At 47.7% G+C, this 19522-nt stretch overlaps 2 protein-coding genes across 3 annotated transcripts; one reads left to right on the top strand and one right to left on the bottom strand.

Annotated features, from left to right (window-relative positions):
- The first annotated feature begins 286 nt into the window (after positions 1–286).
- On the top strand, positions 287–7242 carry Ogg1 (8-oxoguanine DNA glycosylase). 2 transcript variants are annotated; one of them, XM_055628512.1, is made up of 7 exons: positions 287–619; positions 1059–1306; positions 1884–2063; positions 4607–4788; positions 6486–6636; positions 6741–6790; positions 6929–7242. In XM_055628512.1, the coding sequence occupies exons 1-7, from the start codon at positions 459–461 to the stop codon at positions 7016–7018; spliced, it is 1062 nt and encodes a 353-aa protein (XP_055484487.1). In that variant the 5' UTR covers positions 287–458; the 3' UTR covers positions 7019–7242. The 2 variants fall into 2 exon arrangements, with proteins under 2 accessions (XP_055484487.1, XP_055484488.1); XM_055628513.1 differs by having other exon boundaries at positions 6912–7242.
- Positions 7182–18400, bottom strand: Camk1 (calcium/calmodulin dependent protein kinase I). The gene is made up of 12 exons (XM_055628511.1): positions 18277–18400; positions 16267–16381; positions 14163–14294; positions 12873–12947; positions 12651–12789; positions 10956–11082; positions 10786–10861; positions 9927–10039; positions 9327–9405; positions 9143–9230; positions 7555–7672; positions 7182–7449 (listed from the first exon to the last, which is right to left on the bottom strand). Exons 2-12 carry the CDS (start codon positions 16347–16349, stop codon positions 7355–7357), a joined length of 1125 nt encoding a protein of 374 aa, XP_055484486.1. The 5' UTR covers positions 16350–16381; positions 18277–18400; the 3' UTR covers positions 7182–7354.
- Between the last annotated feature and the right edge of the window lie 1122 nt (positions 18401–19522).

The raw sequence follows: 19522 nt of genomic DNA, 5'->3' as shown, positions 1-19522 counted from the left end.
GGCACGCCAACCGCTACGGCGCCTCAGGCAGAACCGCCCACTCCGCCACACCCGAGTTCTCATTGGTGCCTCTCACTTTCTCATCGGATTGGCTACCTCTAGGATCAGATAAGCGGGAGCTAGGATGTACTTCCGGTGACCGTAAACTGGGACCCGGAAGACCCTCACTGGCGCGCCTTTCCAAAACTGCGACAGCCACCCAGAAGGCGTAGGAGGGGGTGCGTGACGGGAGGCTCTGGGGGCGGGGCCACGTCCGGAGGAAGAGGAGGGGCCTGTTTCACAAGAAAGCGGAGTGGGCAGTGTAGGGCTGTGGTAGCCTGCGGGAGGCTGTGCTACAGGGAGAGGGAGACTTAAACAGGAACTCGCTTTACACCAAACCCAGAGTCTAGCACACGTAGTCACTTGGGAGTGAGGCTTTAGGACGCGGAAATGTCGGGTTCTGAGTGCACCGGGACGTGATGGGCCGGAGACTGCTTATCCGAATGTTACTCCGCTCCTGTCTGCCTGGCAGAATGAGGCATCGCACCCTAACTTCCAGCCCGGCCCTCTGGGCCTCTCTTCCCTGTCCACGCTCTGAGCTGCGTCTGGACCTGGTTTTAGCTTCTGGACAGTCCTTCCGGTGAGTGACTGCCCTTGGGAGGGTCCTTTCCTAGGACTCTTACTCCTCAGTGCTGCCCACGGGATACAAAGAATGTTGAGCGTGGGACTGTTGGGAGTGATGGATGAGAGTATTCTTTGGAGTCTAAGCACCGGTGGCTAGCCTGTTACCTACTTTATGAAGTAGAGGTGATGAGTGTGCAGGCTTATGAGGACCATGCAGTAAAATTATCAGTGGGAAGGCTGAAGGATGTAGCCCAGTGAAAAGAGTGCTTGGTTTTCATGCACAGGGCTCTAGGTTCAATTCCCAGTACCACCTTTCTTTTTAAGATGAAAAACGTACCACTTTTATTTATATAACTAATAAGTCAGTTTATGGGTGGGACATTTGTAAGTCAGGAGGGACCTTAAAGATTGCAAAACGAGTAATGAGTGCTAGGGCTGTCTACTGGAGTACTCAGGTGGAGGGAGCAAAGCCCCGCACACTGGAGTGGAGTGCTGGCAGATCAAGTATGGACACTGACCCAGAACGAGGAGCAGCTGTATTGCACTGTGTACCGAGGAGACAAGGGCCAGGAGGGCAGGCCCACCCTAGAGGAGCTGGAAGCCTTACACAAGTACTTTCAGCTGGATGTCAGCCTGGCTCAGCTGTATAGCCATTGGGCTTCTGTGGACTCCCACTTCCAAAAAATGGCCCAGAAATTCCAAGGTGAGTACAAAGGGCAGGAATGGTGGCTACTGTACACTTGTTAAGTTACATTTCTGTGACTCGGTTTGCCCTCTGTAAAATGCAGATACAGGGCCAGTGAGATGGCCCAGCATATCAGCTTCATATACATGATAATAACAATAACAGATAAAATTCACTCATTAAAGTGCTTAGACTAGAATTTAGCATATTGCCTTTCTTATTATAGTGATGATGGTCACCGAAATGAGGTGATAATCCTGACTGTGTGTCCTGGAACAGGTGACCTCATTCATTCTGTCATTATATACAAAATCGCATTTCCTCTTTGACTGATGAAGGAATAAAACAGACACAAAGCTCTGTTCATGCGGGCTCACATTATGGCTTTTTTTTTTCTTCTCAGTAGAATGGGATGGTCACTCAGAACTCATAAAGATGTACAGATGTACAGGAGAGGTCTGGTGGTGATTTCTCTACATGAGCAGTCCTTTATTCTTCTGGGTCTCCCTGGAGCCTCAATATCTGACCTAGAGGGATTCAAGGAAGCCAATCCTAAAACAGGCGTGTCTCCTACCTCCTGCCCTCTGCTTTCTAGGTGTGAGACTGCTGAGACAAGACCCCACCGAATGCCTTTTTTCTTTCATCTGTTCTTCCAACAACAACATTGCTCGCATCACTGGCATGGTGGAAAGGCTCTGCCAGGCATTTGGACCTCGACTCATTCAGCTTGATGATGTCACTTACCATGGCTTCCCAAGCCTTCAGGCCCTGGCTGGTGAGTAGGTGGATCCCCTTCAGTATTTGGACAGGAAGACCTGTTCAGTTCTACTAAGCTCCTACCTCCAGTCTTTCCACCATCCCAAACACTGTTTCTGTCCAGAACCACCATACTTGGTCTCATCAGTCCTGGTTACGGCTCATATTCAGATTTCATCCCTGAAATATCAGCACCTCACTAGTTGGCTATTTGCCTGTATAATCAGTACCTCGTTAGAGAACCAGCTGTACACAGTGGTCAGTAGTTTAGGGTTACAGGTATATGATCTGAGACAGACTGCCTGGATCTGAATCCTAGCTCTGACACATATGTTATTTAGCATCTGTATGCTTCAGTTCTGAATCTGTGAGATGGAAAATAATGTTACATATCCTGTCAGAATCATGAGGACTAGGGGGCTGGAGAGATGACTCAGTGGTTAAGAGCACTGACTGCTCTTCCAGGGGACCTAAGTTCAATCCCCAGCACCCACGTGGCAGCTCACAACTATCTGTAACTCCTGTTTCAGGGGATCCAACAGCCTCACCTAGACATGTATGTAGCCAGACACCAATGTACATAAAATAAAATGAAATAAATTTGAGAAAAAAAAAAAAGAATCATGAGGATTGAATAAAGGGAAACACATCCTACAAACAGCACAGTGGAATACAGGAAGTAAGTGGAAATTTTAAGCTGCTGTCGCTTATGTGAATACAACTCACTTGACCTGTGAGGCAAGTATGTTGGTTAGCAGAACCGAGCTAGATGAAGTGTTTAGGGACTGAATAATAAGGAACCTGCCTTAGGTTCATCTCAAATGGGTTGTTTTTTGGTGCTAAGAAAGGTCTTGAGTCTCTGCCCTTGGTTTAATAATCATAAGTCTTCAAGGAATTAATTTACCTTTCTAAACTTGACCTAACTTTTTTTATAGAATGGGAATATCAGTTTCTATTTAGAAGGCTTTGGGGGTGAATAAGTTGATTGCGAGGCATTGAAAAGGAATGATTTAAAGGTCCTTTCCTGCACCTGGGTGAAAGAGCCTATCTCTAAGCCAGGTGTGGTGGTGCATGCCTTTAATCTTAGCACTCAGGGAGGCAGAGGCAGTCGCTGTAAGTTTGAGGCCAGCCTGGTCTACAAAAGTGAGTCCAGGACAGCCAAAGCTACCCAGAGAAACCCTGTATTGAAAAAACAAAACAAAAGAAAGGAAAAAAAGATCCTATCTCCACCATGGCCTTTCTTTGTGTGGGGTTGATGGGTGAGTAGGTAGCTAGTGTGTGTGTGTGTGTGTGTGTGTGTGTGTGTGTGTGTGTGTGTGTGTACATTATGTGCACATTATGTGCGCGTGTGCACACATGCATGTGTTTGTGGCAGTCAGAGGTCAGTGTCAGGTGTTTTCCTCAGTAGCTTTTGGGGTTTTGTTTCTGTAGCTTTTTAATTAACTCTATGTGTGTGAGTGTTTTGCCTGAATGTGTTTGTGTGCATAATGTGCACATGTCTGGCGCCCACAGAGATCAGTAGAGGGTGTCAGACCCCCTAGAACTGGAGTTTCAGGTGGTTGTGAGGCACCATGTAGATGCTGAGAACTGAAGCCTGCTGTTCTGCAAGGGCATCAGGTGCTCTGAACTGCCTAACTGTCTCTCCAGCCCACTTAGCTCCTTGTAAGCCCTTACTTTCTCTTTCTGTAAAATGTGTAACACAATGGTGCTATCATTAGGATCCTTAAGAAAAGCAAACATAATGTCCTTTGCCAGTCAGTGTGTGGCACACAGCCCTTGCTGTTACTATCATTTATTCTGTGAGTGTGTGTGAGTGCAAGTATACACACTGGAAGATCAGAAAAGGACTTTTCAGAAGTCAGTCTCTCATGTTTTTGAGGCAAAGTCTCTCTTGTTTCTGTCACTCAGTTTTATATACAAGCTAGCTGGCCTATGAGCTGCCAGCAGATTCTTCTATCTCTGCCTCCTATCTCACCTTAGGAATGCTGGGATTACAGATATGAACCTTGACCAGGTACAGTGGCATATTACTATAATCCCAGCTCTCTGGGAGGCAGAGACAGGCAGATCTCTGTTCTAGGCCAGCCTGATCTACAAAGTGAGTCCAGGACAGCCCAGGCTACACAGAGAAATCCTGTCTCAAAAACAAACAATCAAAAAAAACATGTAAACCTCTTCATCTGGCTTTTTACGTGGTTCTGAAGTTTGGACTCAAGTGATCAGGCTTATGGAACAAGTGCATTTACCTGCTGAGCCATCTCCAGCTAGCTTTTTGGGCCATGGGTATAAGCATGTCTTGAATAAAGCTCAAGTGGAGGATCCTCCAGAGAAGGGGGTCTCAGCCCCTTCTTCAGAGCCCAACACATAGGAAATGCTAAGAGAACATTTATGGGGGCAGAACTCAGGCCTTAACTGTTTTCCTATTCACACCCAAGTGTCCACTGACTCCTACAGGACAGTAAATAGGGCAGAAGTGCCTAGAAAAGCATTGGGGTGGGAGACCTGAGGACAGGAACAAACTGAGAGTATCTGACCCTTCCATCCCTGTCCACTCTCCCACAGGTCCAGAAGTAGAGGCTCACCTCAGGAAGTTGGGCCTGGGGTACCGTGCCCGCTATGTATATGCCAGTGCCAAAGCCATCCTCGAAGAGCAAGGTGGCCTGGCTTGGCTGCAGCAACTTCGAGTGGCCTCTTATGAAGAGGCCCACAAGGCTCTCTGCACCCTGCCCGGGGTGGGCTCCAAGGTGAGGCCCTGGAGAGGTAGGACATGCCCTCTTCATCCACAAAGAGAGCAGGAGAGGTGGAAACAAGGCACACCTGAGAATTCAGGCGAGGCCTAGCTTCTGGAGGAAGCACAGGTAGTAGCAAGTATTTTTGTCAGAGACAAGCAAAATGCAGAGAGTATGAAAGAGGCTGCCCTTTGGATAAGTTTTTAGAAAAGTCCATGTGTCGGTGTATTTGTGTACACTACTGTTTGTATGCAGAGATTTCCAGAGGGAAGAACAGGAAAGTTAACACTGGTTACCTCTGGGAAGACAAATGGAAAGAGATTTCTGTTTTACATTTTTTTTTCTTTTCTTTTCTTAAAATTACCTGTGCTTACAGGATGTTTTGTTGATGTAAATAGCTGTATCTAGCGAAAATTAGAATTTATAACTTATGTTTATTTTTATACTCCTCTGTGGCTTAAAATGAAAATCAGGAGCTAGATAGATGATCCAGAGGTTAAGAGAACTTGTTTTTCCTTCAGAGAACCTGAGTTTGATTACTAGCACCCATGTCAGATGGCTTACAACAACCACCTCTAACTTCAGGTCCAAGGAATCTGATGCCCTTTTCTAGTCTCCTTGGGCATCTGCCCAAACACATGGCATATGCATACACACACAGTCATAAAAATAAATAAATCTTTAAAAAAAAAAAAAAGATGAATTTTTGGTGCTTGCCACCAAGCCTGACAACCTGAGTTCAATTTCTGAGACCTACATGGTGAAAGAAAACTGGCTTCCATACTTGGTCTCAGACCTCCCTTAGACCCTAGCCCTATGAACAGATAAGTACATGTAATTTTTTTTAAAACTTTTGTTTGAGCCAGGTGGTGGCAGTGCAATCCTTAATCCCAACACTGGGGAGGCAGACAGGTGGACCTCTTGAGTTCAAAACTTAACTGGTCTACGGAGTGAGTTCTAGGACAGCCAAAGCTACACAGAGAAACCCTGTCTTGAAAAACCTCTGTTGGCAGAGGTGAGAACATTGGATTTTCAAGACAGGGTTTCTCTGTGTAACCTTAGCTTTCCTGGAACTTGCTCTGTAGACCAGGCTACCCTCGAACTCACAGATCTGTCTGCCTCTGCCTCCTGAGAGCTGGTAATAAAGGCATATGCCACTACCACCTGGCTCAATTTTAAAAATTTTAAGTGGATTTTTTTTAAATTTATTTCCTATGTATGTGTATTTTATCCGCATGCATGTCTGTACACCACTTGCAGGCATGGCTCAAGGAGGCCAGAGGAGGGTGTCCGATGGTTATGAGTCATAATGTGGGTGTTGAAAATTGAACCCCGGTCTTCTGGAAGAGCAGCCAGTGTTGTTAACTGTTGAGTCATCTCTTCAGTCCTTTTGACTTACAGAATTTTTAATGGACTGGCATTAAATCTTGGCATTGCCTAACTTCTGCTGTGTTGATTTTGGCCAAGACCCTTTACCCTTCAGAGCCCCAGTTTTCTTACCAGTGAAAAGATTATGGTCATACCTTCTCCACCTGTGTGGATGGCCCACACAGATGTCCACTTAGGAACAAGTCTTATTGGAGAAATGGCTAGTTATTGCATATTGACTGAGAATGCAGAATAGTACTACCTTAGAGGAAGGAGGAAGCAGATGGCTTTGGATGCTGGCCAGATCCTGCCATTCCTCTACAACAGTTCTCTCTTTGTCAAAGGTGGCTGACTGCGTCTGCTTAATGGCCCTTGACAAACCCCAGGCTGTGCCTATAGACATCCATGTGTGGCAGATTGCCCGGCGTGACTACAGCTGGCACTCTAATACATCTCAGGCTAAGGGTCCAAGCCCCCTGGCCAACAAAGAACTGGGTGAGGAAAGGGGGTGATGCTGGGGCATTGGGCTGAGGTTGGGGAATCTCTGTGGGTGGAGGGCACATGGGTCACTTAATGTAGTTGCTTCACTTCTAACTTAGGAAACTTTTTCCGGAATCTGTGGGGACCTTATGCTGGCTGGGCCCAAGCAGTAAGTATACCTAGCCTAGACCCTAAAGGATTTCCCCTCAGCCCTGCCTGACCCCTGGACTCTTCAGCCACCTGTTCTCATGACTCCTACCACCTCCCCAAGTATTGTCCATTGACCTCAGCATGCCCCTTTACACAGGTGCTGTTCAGTGCTGACCTTTGCCAACCAAACCAGGCTCGGGAGCCAACAGCAAAACGCAGAAAGGGATCTAAGGTGCCAGAAGGCTAGATGGGATGAAATATGTCATTGATATCTTTCCCTTTGTTCTTCTCTCCCCACCAATCTCATGTCAGGAAGGCTTATTACGCCTACCTCAGAGGTCATCACCCCAAATCAAGCAGTCATTTTATACAACAGGGTGGAGGGAGCTATTTGAACAAACAGAACTGTCTTGTTTTGTCTTCCCTTTATTACAAGAAGGAACAATAAAATAGAAACATTTGTATGGAAAATGCAGTGAAGAGTGAGAGGGAAGGGGTGAGGAGGTATGGGGAAAGAAATCCCCAGTTCTAGGCGGGCTGCCCCCAAGCCCTCCCATGGAAGAAACCTTGACTTCCTTGATGTTCAGTCCATGGCCCTAGAGCTTGGGGGTGGCACAGGGGGTAGTTCCGAGCCTGGCTCCACACAGCAGTCTCGGCAGCAACAGCCAGCCACTGGCCCTGTGTGAGAGGAAAGGGCAAAGGTGGCTGTGGAGCAGGCTCCAGCTCCAGCCTTGTGCTTCTTCATGGAGCACCTGTACCAGCCCACAGGACCCTGGTTCTTACCCCCAGCTGTTGGTGTCAGCAGCTCTCCATGGCTAGCTGTCTGTCCCTGCCCCTCCTGGCTGGTGCCCAGCTGCAGCTTCCTCATGTGCCGAACTACAGCCGTGGCATTGAAAGCTTGCTGTGGAAAGAAGAGGCGGGGGGACTGCTGAAAAGGGGCCTCAAGGACTAAGGGTCTGCAGTAGGAGTCTTGCAGTGATTCTGTTATTGCCATTCAGGTGTTACTCAGTGACTCCCCAGCTCCTCCCCAGAAACCTCAGTAAGGCCTTACTAAATTATATTTAGTTATACATATAGTACATATATAAAATGTGTACAGAGGAACATAAAACTAGAATTCATCTTCATATAACAAACATATCGACACAGCTCTGAGTACATTGCATGGTTATTCTTTCATCTAAGCGGCAGCACTTTTGTGTTGTCTTTCTTTTTAGACAGTCTTGCTACGTAGTTGTGCCTCAGCCTCCAAAGTACTGAGTCCTGGGATTATAGGCCTATATCACCACCACACCCAGTTTCATGTGATACTAGTGACCCACCCAACCCAGGGATTCATGTGTGCTAGCAAGCACTGGGCTATGTATACACACACACACACACACACTTTTTGAGATAAGATTTCATGTAGCCCAGGAAGGCTTGTCTTGAATTCCTGATCCTCCTGCCTCGCCCTCAAATGCTGGAATAACATTCATTTCAGAGAAGGAAAGTGAGCTGCAGAAAAGTAATTTACATACTTGTTTTATCATTTTGTATTCCACTTATTCACCTGTGTCCTATGTGCCTTGAGTTAAACATGTCCAAAACTAAAACTGCCCCCTCAAGACTTGTTTCTGCCCCTAGGGTCATTATCACAGTTATGGTACCACTGTCCACTTTGTCCCCAACCACAAGGTTGAGCCAGCCCTTGACATCTCACTCCCTCAGTTTGCCTTCCATCTTTGTTTCTTGAGTCTACCTCCTGCTATCAACCACTCCTGTGTTCCTCTTGTGATTCTAAGTCAAGCCTTTCCATGTGCTGCATCTCTGACCCATCCTGCTGGGCCTCCCAGGCTTCCGTCTTTGCCTTCTCTACATCCTGAAAGCCCTTTCTTCAGGACGAGCTCTGCTGTCAGTCTTTCTGGGATCATCTATAACAGGTGGGTGCTCACTGTAGCAGTCAAGGACCTTAGTGGCCCAACCTCTACCAGCTTCTCCAGCCTGGCCTCTTGACACTCAGTTTGCTTAGTTCCTTCAGCCCCTCTAGTCCAGCAGGCTTAAAACGTGGCCACACTCTCTTACCCTTACCTCTTTGCACACATGTTCCCTCTGCCTCAGGCATATTCTCTGTGCCTGGTTATTAGTCAACTGACAGGCCTGTGGACACCTTTCTGATTCTTCTTGGGTCCCATACGCTGTATCATGAATCCTTGAGAGTAACTGTCCCTCTAGAGATGGAGCTCAAGGACCCACTCCAGACTAGGGGTCAAAGGGGCCTTTGTTGAGTAAACAAAGGAGATTCTTTGGAAAACCTCCCTGAGCAGGTCCTGAACGCACTTGTTACTGTGTGCATCCTGGGGAGGACCCAGGATTAGGCGTGTATGCTGACCTTCCACTTGCTCTTGGCAAAGTTCTTCTTGATCTGCTCGCTCACTGACTGGTGGATATTCTTATCCAGAGCTGTGTCTCCTGCAATCCTAGAATGGGGGAATATGCAGTTTCTAGTGAGGCTGGGGGCAAGCCTAGGCCTCCAGGTCCCATCCTAACTCATACTTTAGAGTGGAAGCTCTCACCATGGGTGCTGCAAGGCCTGCTCACAGGTGAACCTCTTCTCCGGATCTTTCTCCATCAAGTGCCGTATGAAATCTTTCGCTGAAGCCCCAAGACAAAAGCAAAGATACAGCATGACCATGCCTGTGGACACCCCCAAGACAGTGCTCATTCCCTCACATCTCACCTGCAACAAGGCAAGACAAAGGGCCCGTCTGCTTATGCTCCACCCCACACCCCAGCCTGTTAGCCCCCTCCTTTCTTGAGAACATATTTACAAAAGAATCCACTCAGTGTGCTCACACTAGTGTGTAAGCCACTGTGCAGCCATCACAAGCTGGTTTCTACTTGGGACATGGAATGGGAGATGGAAATATTTATGTTCTTTAAGCCTCAGGGAATAAGTAAGCCTTACAGGAGGTATTTTTGTAAATACTATGTTTGAAGACTGAATGAATGCCTACAGATCTCTCAGATTAAGAGCCAAGCAGAAGGAACCCAAGGTAAGACATATGACATCAGCTTCTAGTTTGGGACAGAGGCAGACAGTGGGGAGACCCTTGGAGCAGATGAAGAAGGCCCCTGAGGTAGGGCCCAGACAAAGAAGGCAAAGACCCAAATACCAGAGTCAGAGATGTCGTCCCAATAAGGAGAGTCAAACTCATACTCGGCCTTCAAAATCTGTTCGAAGAGTTTGGCATCATTTTCATCATAGAAGGGTGGGTAACCACAGAGCCTAGGCAGAGAGAAAACACATGTCAGCTTTAAGAATACTTGTTGGCTTAGAGACAGAGCTTTGGGGCAGTGCCAAGAGTCAGATGGGACCCACAGGAAGTTTCCTTCTGTCCTTTGAACATGCTGTCATTAGGATCTTTGTGTTTGATCTTCCCACACCTAAAGTGGCTGGCTCCTTTACTTCAAGTCCCCTCAGATGTTACCTCCATGAAGAGCCCTTGACTTTCTGAATCAACATCTATCCCCATCTCCCTACTCCTGCCTGATTTTCTTCATAGTGATTTTGCCAGGTGACACTATTTTATAGATTTATTTACTCATTGATTCTTTCTACATGTCAACCCTTAAGGGGAGGCACTTGCTTTGGTTTGTTTTCTGCTAAATCAGTGCTCCTACAGTGCTGAAAACATGGTATCTCTTAAATGAAGCCTGCTAGGTTTTTTTTGCTTGTTTGGTTTTGTGTATGTGTATTTTGCCTACATGTAAGTCTATACACCATGTGTGGCAGTACCCACAAAGACCAAAAGAAGGCATCAGATCCTCTGGAACTGTAGTTACAGGTGCATGTGAACCACTATGTGGGTGCTGGGAATTGAACCTGGGTCCTCTGGAAAAGCAGCAATTGCTCTTAACCTCCAGACCCCTGCCTGTTAGTATTTATCTGGTAAATATAATGTATAGAAGGAGGGAGAAAAAGCAGAGAGGACAACTCTAGCCACAGGCCACCTTAACCATGCCCCCACTTACAGGATATAGGCAATGACCCCTATGGACCAGCAGTCCACGGCCTTGCTGTAGGGCTTCTGGGCCAGGACCTCCGGGGCTGTAGAGGGAAGGGGACATGGCAATAACAAATGTTTGCCCTGTAGTTCCTGGTTCCTTCCTTATCCCCAGCCCCAACCTAGGACCCTTCTCACCCACATATCCTGGAGTCCCACAGGCTGTGGAGAGCACACTGCCTGAGTCCTCCATCTTGGAGAGGCCAAAGTCGGAGATCATGATTTTGGAGTCTTCATCCAGACTGTAGTACAGCAAGTTCTCTGGCTTAGAGGATAGGAAAGAGGGAAAGGGGCAGTCAGAAGTAGCCTGAGGCTAGCAGCACTTAACACTTCTCCAAAATCCATTGTGGCTAGCTAGCTAAATCCATTACAAACTAGATAGCATGCACCTCCTACACGAGGAAGGTGTAAGCAGGAAAAGCAAGAGTTCAGTGTGTTCTCAGCTACATACTGAGCTCAAAGCCAGCCTGACATACACAAGACGTGTCTCAAAAACGAGTGACAAAAGCTTAAATCCTAATTAGCCATTTCAGTCATTGGGGCAGAAAACAGTCTAAGGCTTGCCTTGACAACAGTAAGTTAAGGCTAGCCTGGGCAATTTAGAACCTGTCTCAGAATAAAAAAAGAAAGAGTAATGGGCTGTGTAGAAGGGGGACTAACTGAGGAAGAAAGGGAAAGAGGGGACATGGGAAAGGAACACAGTATAATGACACCTGTGTATGAAGATGTGATGAAACCCATTACTTTGTATGTTAACCTAAAACACAGATAACAATGGTATAGACGAAAGGCTTGGTGGGGCCACTTGGGAGTGAGGGTAGTACTAGCATTATACATAAGTCTCTAGGTAAATAAGCAGTACACACAGACACACATCCCTGTCCTGCACAAGGAAATTCTCTAGACTAAGTTCTAGAAAAGACAGGGCCAAGGGGGTGTGGGAAGGATTTTCATAGACCTCAGAAGCCTTATAGAAATCCCCAGTACCACAAAAAAATTTTATATCTCCTATGCCAGATCTTGGGTAAGTACCTGACTAATTTCAACCCTATCACATAGGCAGCCTGGCCAGTCTCAACAAGCTCACTTTACAGATGAGGAAACCGATGCCTTTTGAGGCAGTAATTGACCTAAGAGCCAGTTCAGGGCATGGCAAGGCTACACGTGTACATCTGTTGTATCCCAGAGCCCTTCCATCCTGGACTGAAGAATTTTGTTGTTTTAGTTTTCTGAGATAAGATGTCTCTGTGTGGCCCTGTTTGTCTTGGAACTCTGTAGACCAGGCTAGCCTCAAACTCAGGTCCGCCTGCCTTTGCCTTTGCTGAGATTAAAGGGTGTGCACAGCTTAGACTTTAGTGGTTTTCTTTCTTTCTTTTTTTTTTTTTTTTCCAGTTTTTTGAGACAGGATGTCTCTATGTAGCCCTGGCTGTCCTGGACTCCATTTGTAGACTAGGCTGGCCTCAAACTCAGAGATTCACCTGCCTCTGCCTCCTGAGTGCTAGGATTAAAGACATGCACCACCACAACCAGTGACTGAACATACGCTCCTATCCATTTCTCTGAAACTTTGCTGTCCCAACTGTTCTCTACAAAGTAAGATGTTTCATTACCAGAAAAATACACACATGCTGTTAAGGTAAAATAACAACCCAGCCCACTTTGTGTCCCTTGTCTGGGATGGAATAAGAGAAGCTGGTTTAGGGAGTCACAAGAAATTCACCTTGTAAATGGGAAGTTTAGGCTTCAGTGAGGGGCTGAGATGCCCCAGGAAAAGGCAGGATAGGCAGAGATCCCCTTCCCCTACTACAGTTGCCTAGGTCCCTAAGATCCCACCTTGAGATCCCGGTGCACAATGCCCAGGTCATGCAGGTACTTGACAGCGTCCAGCACCTGGAAAATGAGGCGGCTGGCATCCCTTTCTGTATAGAATCCTTTCTCCACGATGCGGTCAAACAGCTCTCCACCTGAAACCCTGCAGCAAGCAACAGGAAAGTCTGGCTAAGAGAGGCTGTCAGCAGGAAGAGGAGTAAGGATGGACACAGACAGGCCACTCACAGCTGCATGATGAGGTAGAGGTGGCCCCCACTCTCATAGATGTCATCCAGGGCTACAATGTTAGGGTGCTTGATCCTAAAAAGAGAATTGAGGTGGTTTTCAGCTTAAGATGGCTCACCACTCCCCAGGACCTGAATCTAGGGCAGGACACCAAGGTTCTGGAACCCACTGGGGAAAAGCTGATGCTAGAAGATAAGAAGGAAGAACAAGCAAGCACTGGGCTCTGGAGGCAAACGGACCTGGGCCCAGAGAGATCCACACCCAAACCCTGCCTCTGCCATGTGCTACTTGGAAAGTAGTGTTTTCACTTTGCAGCTCTGATGGGAATGTGGCTTCTAAGTTTTCCATGGTCACACCTTTGCCAGCCACCTGGCCACGAAGGTTACCTCCTCAAGTATAGGAAATGTCAACTTTAGTTCTGCTCTAGCACTAGATAAAGAGTAATTGCTCATAGTATATGCTGATTGGAACATAGCCTCTCTGAGCCTGAGTGTCTTCATCTATAAAAGATAAGTAACAGACCTTCAAAAAGTCACATGAAGGAGGGCTGGAGAGATGGTTCAGCTGTTAAGAGCAGTGACTTTTCTTCCAGAGAACCCAGGTTCAATTCCCAGCACCCGCATGGCAGCTCACAACTGTCTGTAACTCCTGTTCCAGAGGTCCAACACCCTTGCCCAGACATAAATGCAGTCAAACACCAGTGCACATAAAATGAAAGTAAATAAATTTTAAAAAATTCACATGAATACCACATGACATAAGGCAAGAAAGGTGCTTCTCACAGCGCTTGCATATGGTCAGGGCTCAACAAATGAAAGGCAATTGATCTCAGTGATAAGACTTTCTGTTTAACTATGGACAACTAAGGCCATCACTGGCCTCATTTCCCCATGCACCTGAATAAGGGAAATGAAATGATCATCTCCTCTTTGTCCAGATAGTTAGGAGATAGGAGGCTCTGGAAGCAAATGCTTGATAGAAACTTTACAGCATGAGCAGGTTTCCTGTCAGTTGGTTGATAATTTAGTCAGGGGTTCAGCAAATAGATGTCTGCTTTACTGTATGGGAGAAACTTTTGAGTGAGTAGAGAGTGATGTGGGTGGTTGATTTTGAGGCCCCATGAACAGATTCATCCTCTGTAAACAGGACCTGGCATCTCTGTCTCATCTTGGAGGTTAGCTCTGTGCCAAACACTTTCTGTCAAGTAGCAGTTCTCATCCTGTGAGGCCCAGAATTCAAATGATTTCTAAAGCTGGGGAATGAGGAGGGGTCAATGCAGGGCCCACACACTTGTGCAGCACGGCGATCTCATTCTCCATGCTGCCTTCTTTGCCTTCCAGGGCCTTCTTGGCAATGCATTTGATGGCTACCAGCTTCTGAGTCCGCTTGTCTTCTGCCAGGATCACTTCCGAGAAGGCACCCCTATGAGACAGATGTTTGCAAGGTGAGGAGCCAGAACCCCAGCTTCCCTTGCTCATTCCTCCATTACCTGTAGCCCACATGACCACCTATGTCCTTCAGCCCTCATCTACCTCCTGGCTCCAGAGGTGATCACATCAGCCAGATCTGGCCAGTCAGATTTGTCTGTCCCTTGTGCCAGTAATTGGCCACATACATGCCAGTTCCCTGGCACTTCGAATGAGATAATTTCCTACTAAGCTGGTAGGATGTAAATCTGGAGTGGGTGGCAGTCATTGTTGTCAGTACATTGGGGAGAGCCTGCTTCAGACTGAAGCTAACCAAAGGAAACTGAGCTGGGAAATAGATAGTTTTCTGATATCATGAGCCAACTGGGCCTCAACTCTGTGCTACCTGATTATGTGCATGGTTGGTTGATTCTTTTTCTATTGAAGTCACTTTGATTTGTGGCTAATTTATTATTGTTTTTGTTTTTCGAGACAGGGTTTCCCTGTGTAGCCTTGGCTGGCCTAGACTTGCTTTGTAGACAAGGCTGTAGATCACAGAGATCAGTCTGCCTCTGCCTCCCTGAGTGTTTGGATTATTGGCATGTGTCACTGCTCCTGGCTCAGCTGTGGGTAATTTAATGCCCTTTGGAACCTCACAGAAACATACCATTGCCTGGGAATGTTTTAAAAATGCAGAATCTCAAGTCCTACCAGCCTCAGACTTCCAAAATCAAATGCTGCATTTTAACTAGGTCCACAGGCAATTTATATGCTCAGTGAGTTTTAAGAGGGAGATTCATAGCAACAAATACATCTATTCATACTAGCACTCACTGATCATGGAGAATCTGCTAGGGTATTATTTCTGCATTTATTTTCTTTCCCTGGGAGAGTAAGAAGTCGCAAGTCGAAGCCATGAGGGTAACTAGGGATGTCATCACCGGTTGCCATTCTTGGCGCTCCAGTTTGCCCACACACTATATAGCTAGTCTTTTTTTCTTTTTCTATTTCTTTTTTCAGATTTTATTTACTTCATGTATATGAGGGTTTTGCCTGTGTGTATGTCTGCGCCACATACATACCTGGTGCCCACAAAGGTCAGAAGAGGGCTTCAGACTTGGATCTGGAGTTACAGATGATTATGAGCCATCATCAGTGCTGAGACCTAGTCCCCTGTAGGACCGGCCAGTGCTCTTAACTGCTGAGCCATCTCTCCAGGACCGATGGGCAGTCTTTAAAGACCTTCCTCTGTGCTGGGGAATGACCTCTTCTCAAGGCCTTGCATTCTTTTCCCCTTTCCATCTCTTACTGCTTCAGCTCCTCTTCAGTTCCTCCCCAGTCCTAACTGTAAGCTCCAGCAGACTGCTTCTTTCTATAGTAGCCTTGCCTCTGAGCCTTTGCATACACTGTTCCTCTTCCTTGAATTACCTTCCTTCTTTCTGACAAGCACAACCCTGCCAGTCTTATCTTTCAGTTCCCAGTCTTCATGCCCTTCAGGAAGGGTTCCTCTGGCAGAAGAGACTACTCTGGCCTCTACAACCTCAGAAAGCATAAACACAGATCTGCCTATCATGTTGTGTCTATCTCTCTAGGATCAACTAGTAAAGGGAAGAAACTAAGTTTGAGTTATATTTGGATTCCTACCATCAAGAGCATCCATGTCCAGCCTCAGTTTACAAACCCAGCTCTTGGCAGCAAGCTAGATGAATGGCTCTTCTATTCTTCTGTACTTCCTTCTATTCATAAGGAACCCATCCTACCCACTGTTTGTCAAAACCAAAAAGCTAGACTAGTCTACACTATGGCAGAGTTGCCACAGGCCCTGTTCTGTAGGAAAAGGGAAGTACTGGTCAACTGGCCAGAGGAAGCATCACCCCAGACTCAGCCCCTCCAGCCATCAGGCCCAAGATTGGCCCTTCCCAATTCTGTTGCCAGCTCAGACAACCCCACCACCACCACCACCACCACCCTACCACTCTGAGACTCACGTGCCCAGAACATCTCGGAAGTCATAAATATCCCTAATGTCTTCTGCTTGCTTCCACCTGGGGCCTTCCACTGCCCCTGGCATGGCCCACTGTCTCCCAGCCACAGCCAGGGCTCCTAGAAAGGAAACAGAGGCAAAGTTTCAGGGGACCAAGCTTCTCTGAGGATCAACTACATGTCCGATCACTGTTCAGCCAACAAGAGTTCATTCATTCCTTGATGTGTTCATTGACATAGTCATTCAGCCTTCACCAGTCATTTGTTCATTCAACAGTATTTGTTCACAGATTCTTAGGCCTAGAAATAAAAGCATTCCTCGTAGCAAAGTTCTCAGTATTGATGCATTCCTTCACTTCTTCATTCTCCATTTTGCCCCCGTCTTTCTCTGAATCCTAACACCCAAAGGAACCCCTCCCCTCAAGGAAGAGAGCAAATAAAAGCATAGGCCAGCTGGAAGCAGCAGCGTAGCTCCCTAGAGGAGCCCTGTGCCCAGAAGCAGTGATGCCCCAGCCTCATCCCAGGAAGGGTTATGGTGTCTCCCTCCTCCTCCTTGCCACCCTAGCCTCTCAGCAATCAGGTTTCCGGCAGCCTGGGCTTCCAGCAATATCTCAGCCACGTTTTTAAATAGCTCTGTCTCACTGTTACCAAGGCAACATCAGCCACAGCTGGAACTCCCCAGGCCTAGCCCTCCTGACTCCCTGCCTGTGTCCCAGCAGCCTGAAAACTGGTCCCACCTGTCTGTCCCCTCTTGATCTGACCTTATCTATCTTGAACCTTTCCCTGGAGACCTCTGTCTCATCCTATATGAGAGGGCGGGTTCTCTCCCCATGCATTATGTGGAAAATAGAAACTGGGGTTGGAGATGGACAGGGTGAGTCCAGAGTCACCCAAAAAGACACCCAGTCATGGTCCCAGCTAAGCTTGCTAAGGGCAAAGGCTGTCTGCTGTTGGTCTAGTAGAAAACTAGACTAGGGATCATTCAGAAAAGTCTCTCAGCATCCCAAAGCCAGTGAGGGTAAAGCCAAAACAGAGCCCCTCATGACCTATGGCTCTGGGAAGGCATCATCCTATTTCCCCTGGGAAGGATAAATAGAGAGAAGGCGTCCTAACCAGAACTGAGCATCTGTTCCTTGAATGAGAACTTTTCCCAGAATGTCAACCAGCCAGCCCAGGGCCAGAAGTTTGAGAAAGGAGTCAATATAAATTCAAGAAATAAAGGCCAGCACTAGTGACCCCCACAGTTCCACATCCTGCAGCAGACACTCCAGAGCAGGACTTCCATGAACCTTGAGCCCAAACACCTGCCTGCTAGACCCAACACTGTACACCAGGACACCTGACTATGCGCATAAACCCAAAAAACACACATTCATATGCACGGCTCCCAGACACCCTCATGTTTTCACACCTACCTGTTCGTCCAAACACTGCTCACCCAGACCCCTTACACTCCAGTACTGATTCCATGCACACATGAAGAAGGTGGCATCCGTTCCCACACACCAGACACTTTCTATCTACACCCTCCAGTTCCTCTGCCCAGTGCCCTTCATAGCAAACCAACTCTCTACCTAATTATAAACACCCTCAGAGCAAGACAAAACCTCCCCCAACTCTGACAACTACCTTCTAAGCCAGACACCAGTATGGGTGTTTATCCTGGAACACCATATGCAACAAGAATTCCCAAACACCCTTACACAACTGGAGCACATGCCTACTTCAGGGAACCCCTTCCATGCCCTCCCCCACCTACACTTCCAGATGCCCACGCCCTTCAACAGTCAGGCCTAGCGCTTGGACACGCGCGCGCATACAGACCCCCTTCCTCACCCTGTTCTGATACCCAGGCAATATCCCTGGAGGTCACCTAGCACCTGATGGGCCTGGGATGGAAGTGGGAGAGAAAGGCCCAGCCCTATTCTGTCCAGGGGCTAAGTAAGCGCCCCTCCCACCCTTGGGCTTCAGGACCCTGCAGCTGGAGCACAGAGCAGGGCGCCCCCCAGCTGTACCTGCGGCTGCCCCACCTCGGGGCTGGCTGCGAGGGCCGAGGTGGCTGGTGCGGAGCTCCCGCCGAGTCTGTGCCTGGTCAGCCTGCCCGTTTAGACGCTGGCGCTGGGCTGGGGCTTGGCTCTCTCGGCCCGCCTGCGGCTCTGATGTCAATGGAGGAGGAGCCTGAGGCAGAAGACCTGGGGATTGGGAGTTGAGGGGACGCGCGCTCTCGGACTGGAGAAGGAGGCTGGGTGGTTTTATTACATTACCCCCAACAAGCTTATTTGCCCGTTCTTTGGTCTTCAGCAGAACCCTTGCCAACGGATAGAAGTGAGGTCTAAAAGATGGTCTTGAAATCAGCAGTTGGTCAGAGGCAGACAGTGTTTGAACCAGCATTTATGAGATGCCAGAGGCTGACCAGTTTGACCCTGGAGTTAGTTGCTTTCAGTACAGTTCTTAGGCTCTTATCCCCTCTGTCCCTACCTTCCAGTGGCTAAAGGGAACTGAGCCCAAGAAGGGCTCAGAAGACTAGTAAGGGGCTGGTGAAATGAGCTGAAAGGTTCCATTTGATAGGCAAACTGAGGCCCCATGCCAGTGAAACAAAGCTAATGTTCTGATCACACACACTTTCAGGTACTGCTCAAAGGGACTAGACGAAAGAGGTGGGAAGGGGGAGCTGGAGTTAAATCTGGATCCTTAAGGAAGCAGGCCAAAGAGAACCAAAATGCCATGTGACAGACCCATGGCTGGGAGCCAGAATGGGGAGGGTGGAGCAAATCTGTTCTTGGGGCTACAGGCTCGGGGCCAAGGGACCTGACCTGGCGTGGTTTATGCATGGCTCGTTTGGAATAGATTGAGCTCAGGCTAGAAGGGAATCAGCTGGCAGGAATTAGAGATGGGGCTGCCCTGAAGCCAGGTCAATAGGATTCTGCATGGGCTCCGTCACCACTCACCTCTGTTCCCCCACATTTCAAGCTGGGCTGTGATGGTACACACCTATAATCCCAGCCCTAGGGAGGCTGAAGCAGGTAGATCCCTGAGTTTGAGGCCAGCCTGGTCTACAGAGTGAGTTCCGGGACAGCCAGGGAAATATAGAGAAATTGTGTCTTGAAAAAAAAATCTTTTACTTTTGTTGTTTGGGGAAAAAGTGTAATTTATCCTACTCCAAATCATGGTTAACAGTGAAAAGCCAACTTTAGACTGGAGAAGTTCTTAGCCAGACAGTAGCTCACACCTGTAATCCTAGCATTTGGGAGGTGAGTTATC

This window comes from Psammomys obesus, unplaced genomic scaffold (assembly GCF_907164565.1).
Source record: "Psammomys obesus unplaced genomic scaffold, mPsaObe1.curated_primary_1811, whole genome shotgun sequence".
NCBI classification, from domain to species: domain Eukaryota; kingdom Metazoa; phylum Chordata; class Mammalia; order Rodentia; family Muridae; genus Psammomys; species Psammomys obesus.
This window is presented reverse-complemented; position numbering and strand designations above follow the sequence as displayed.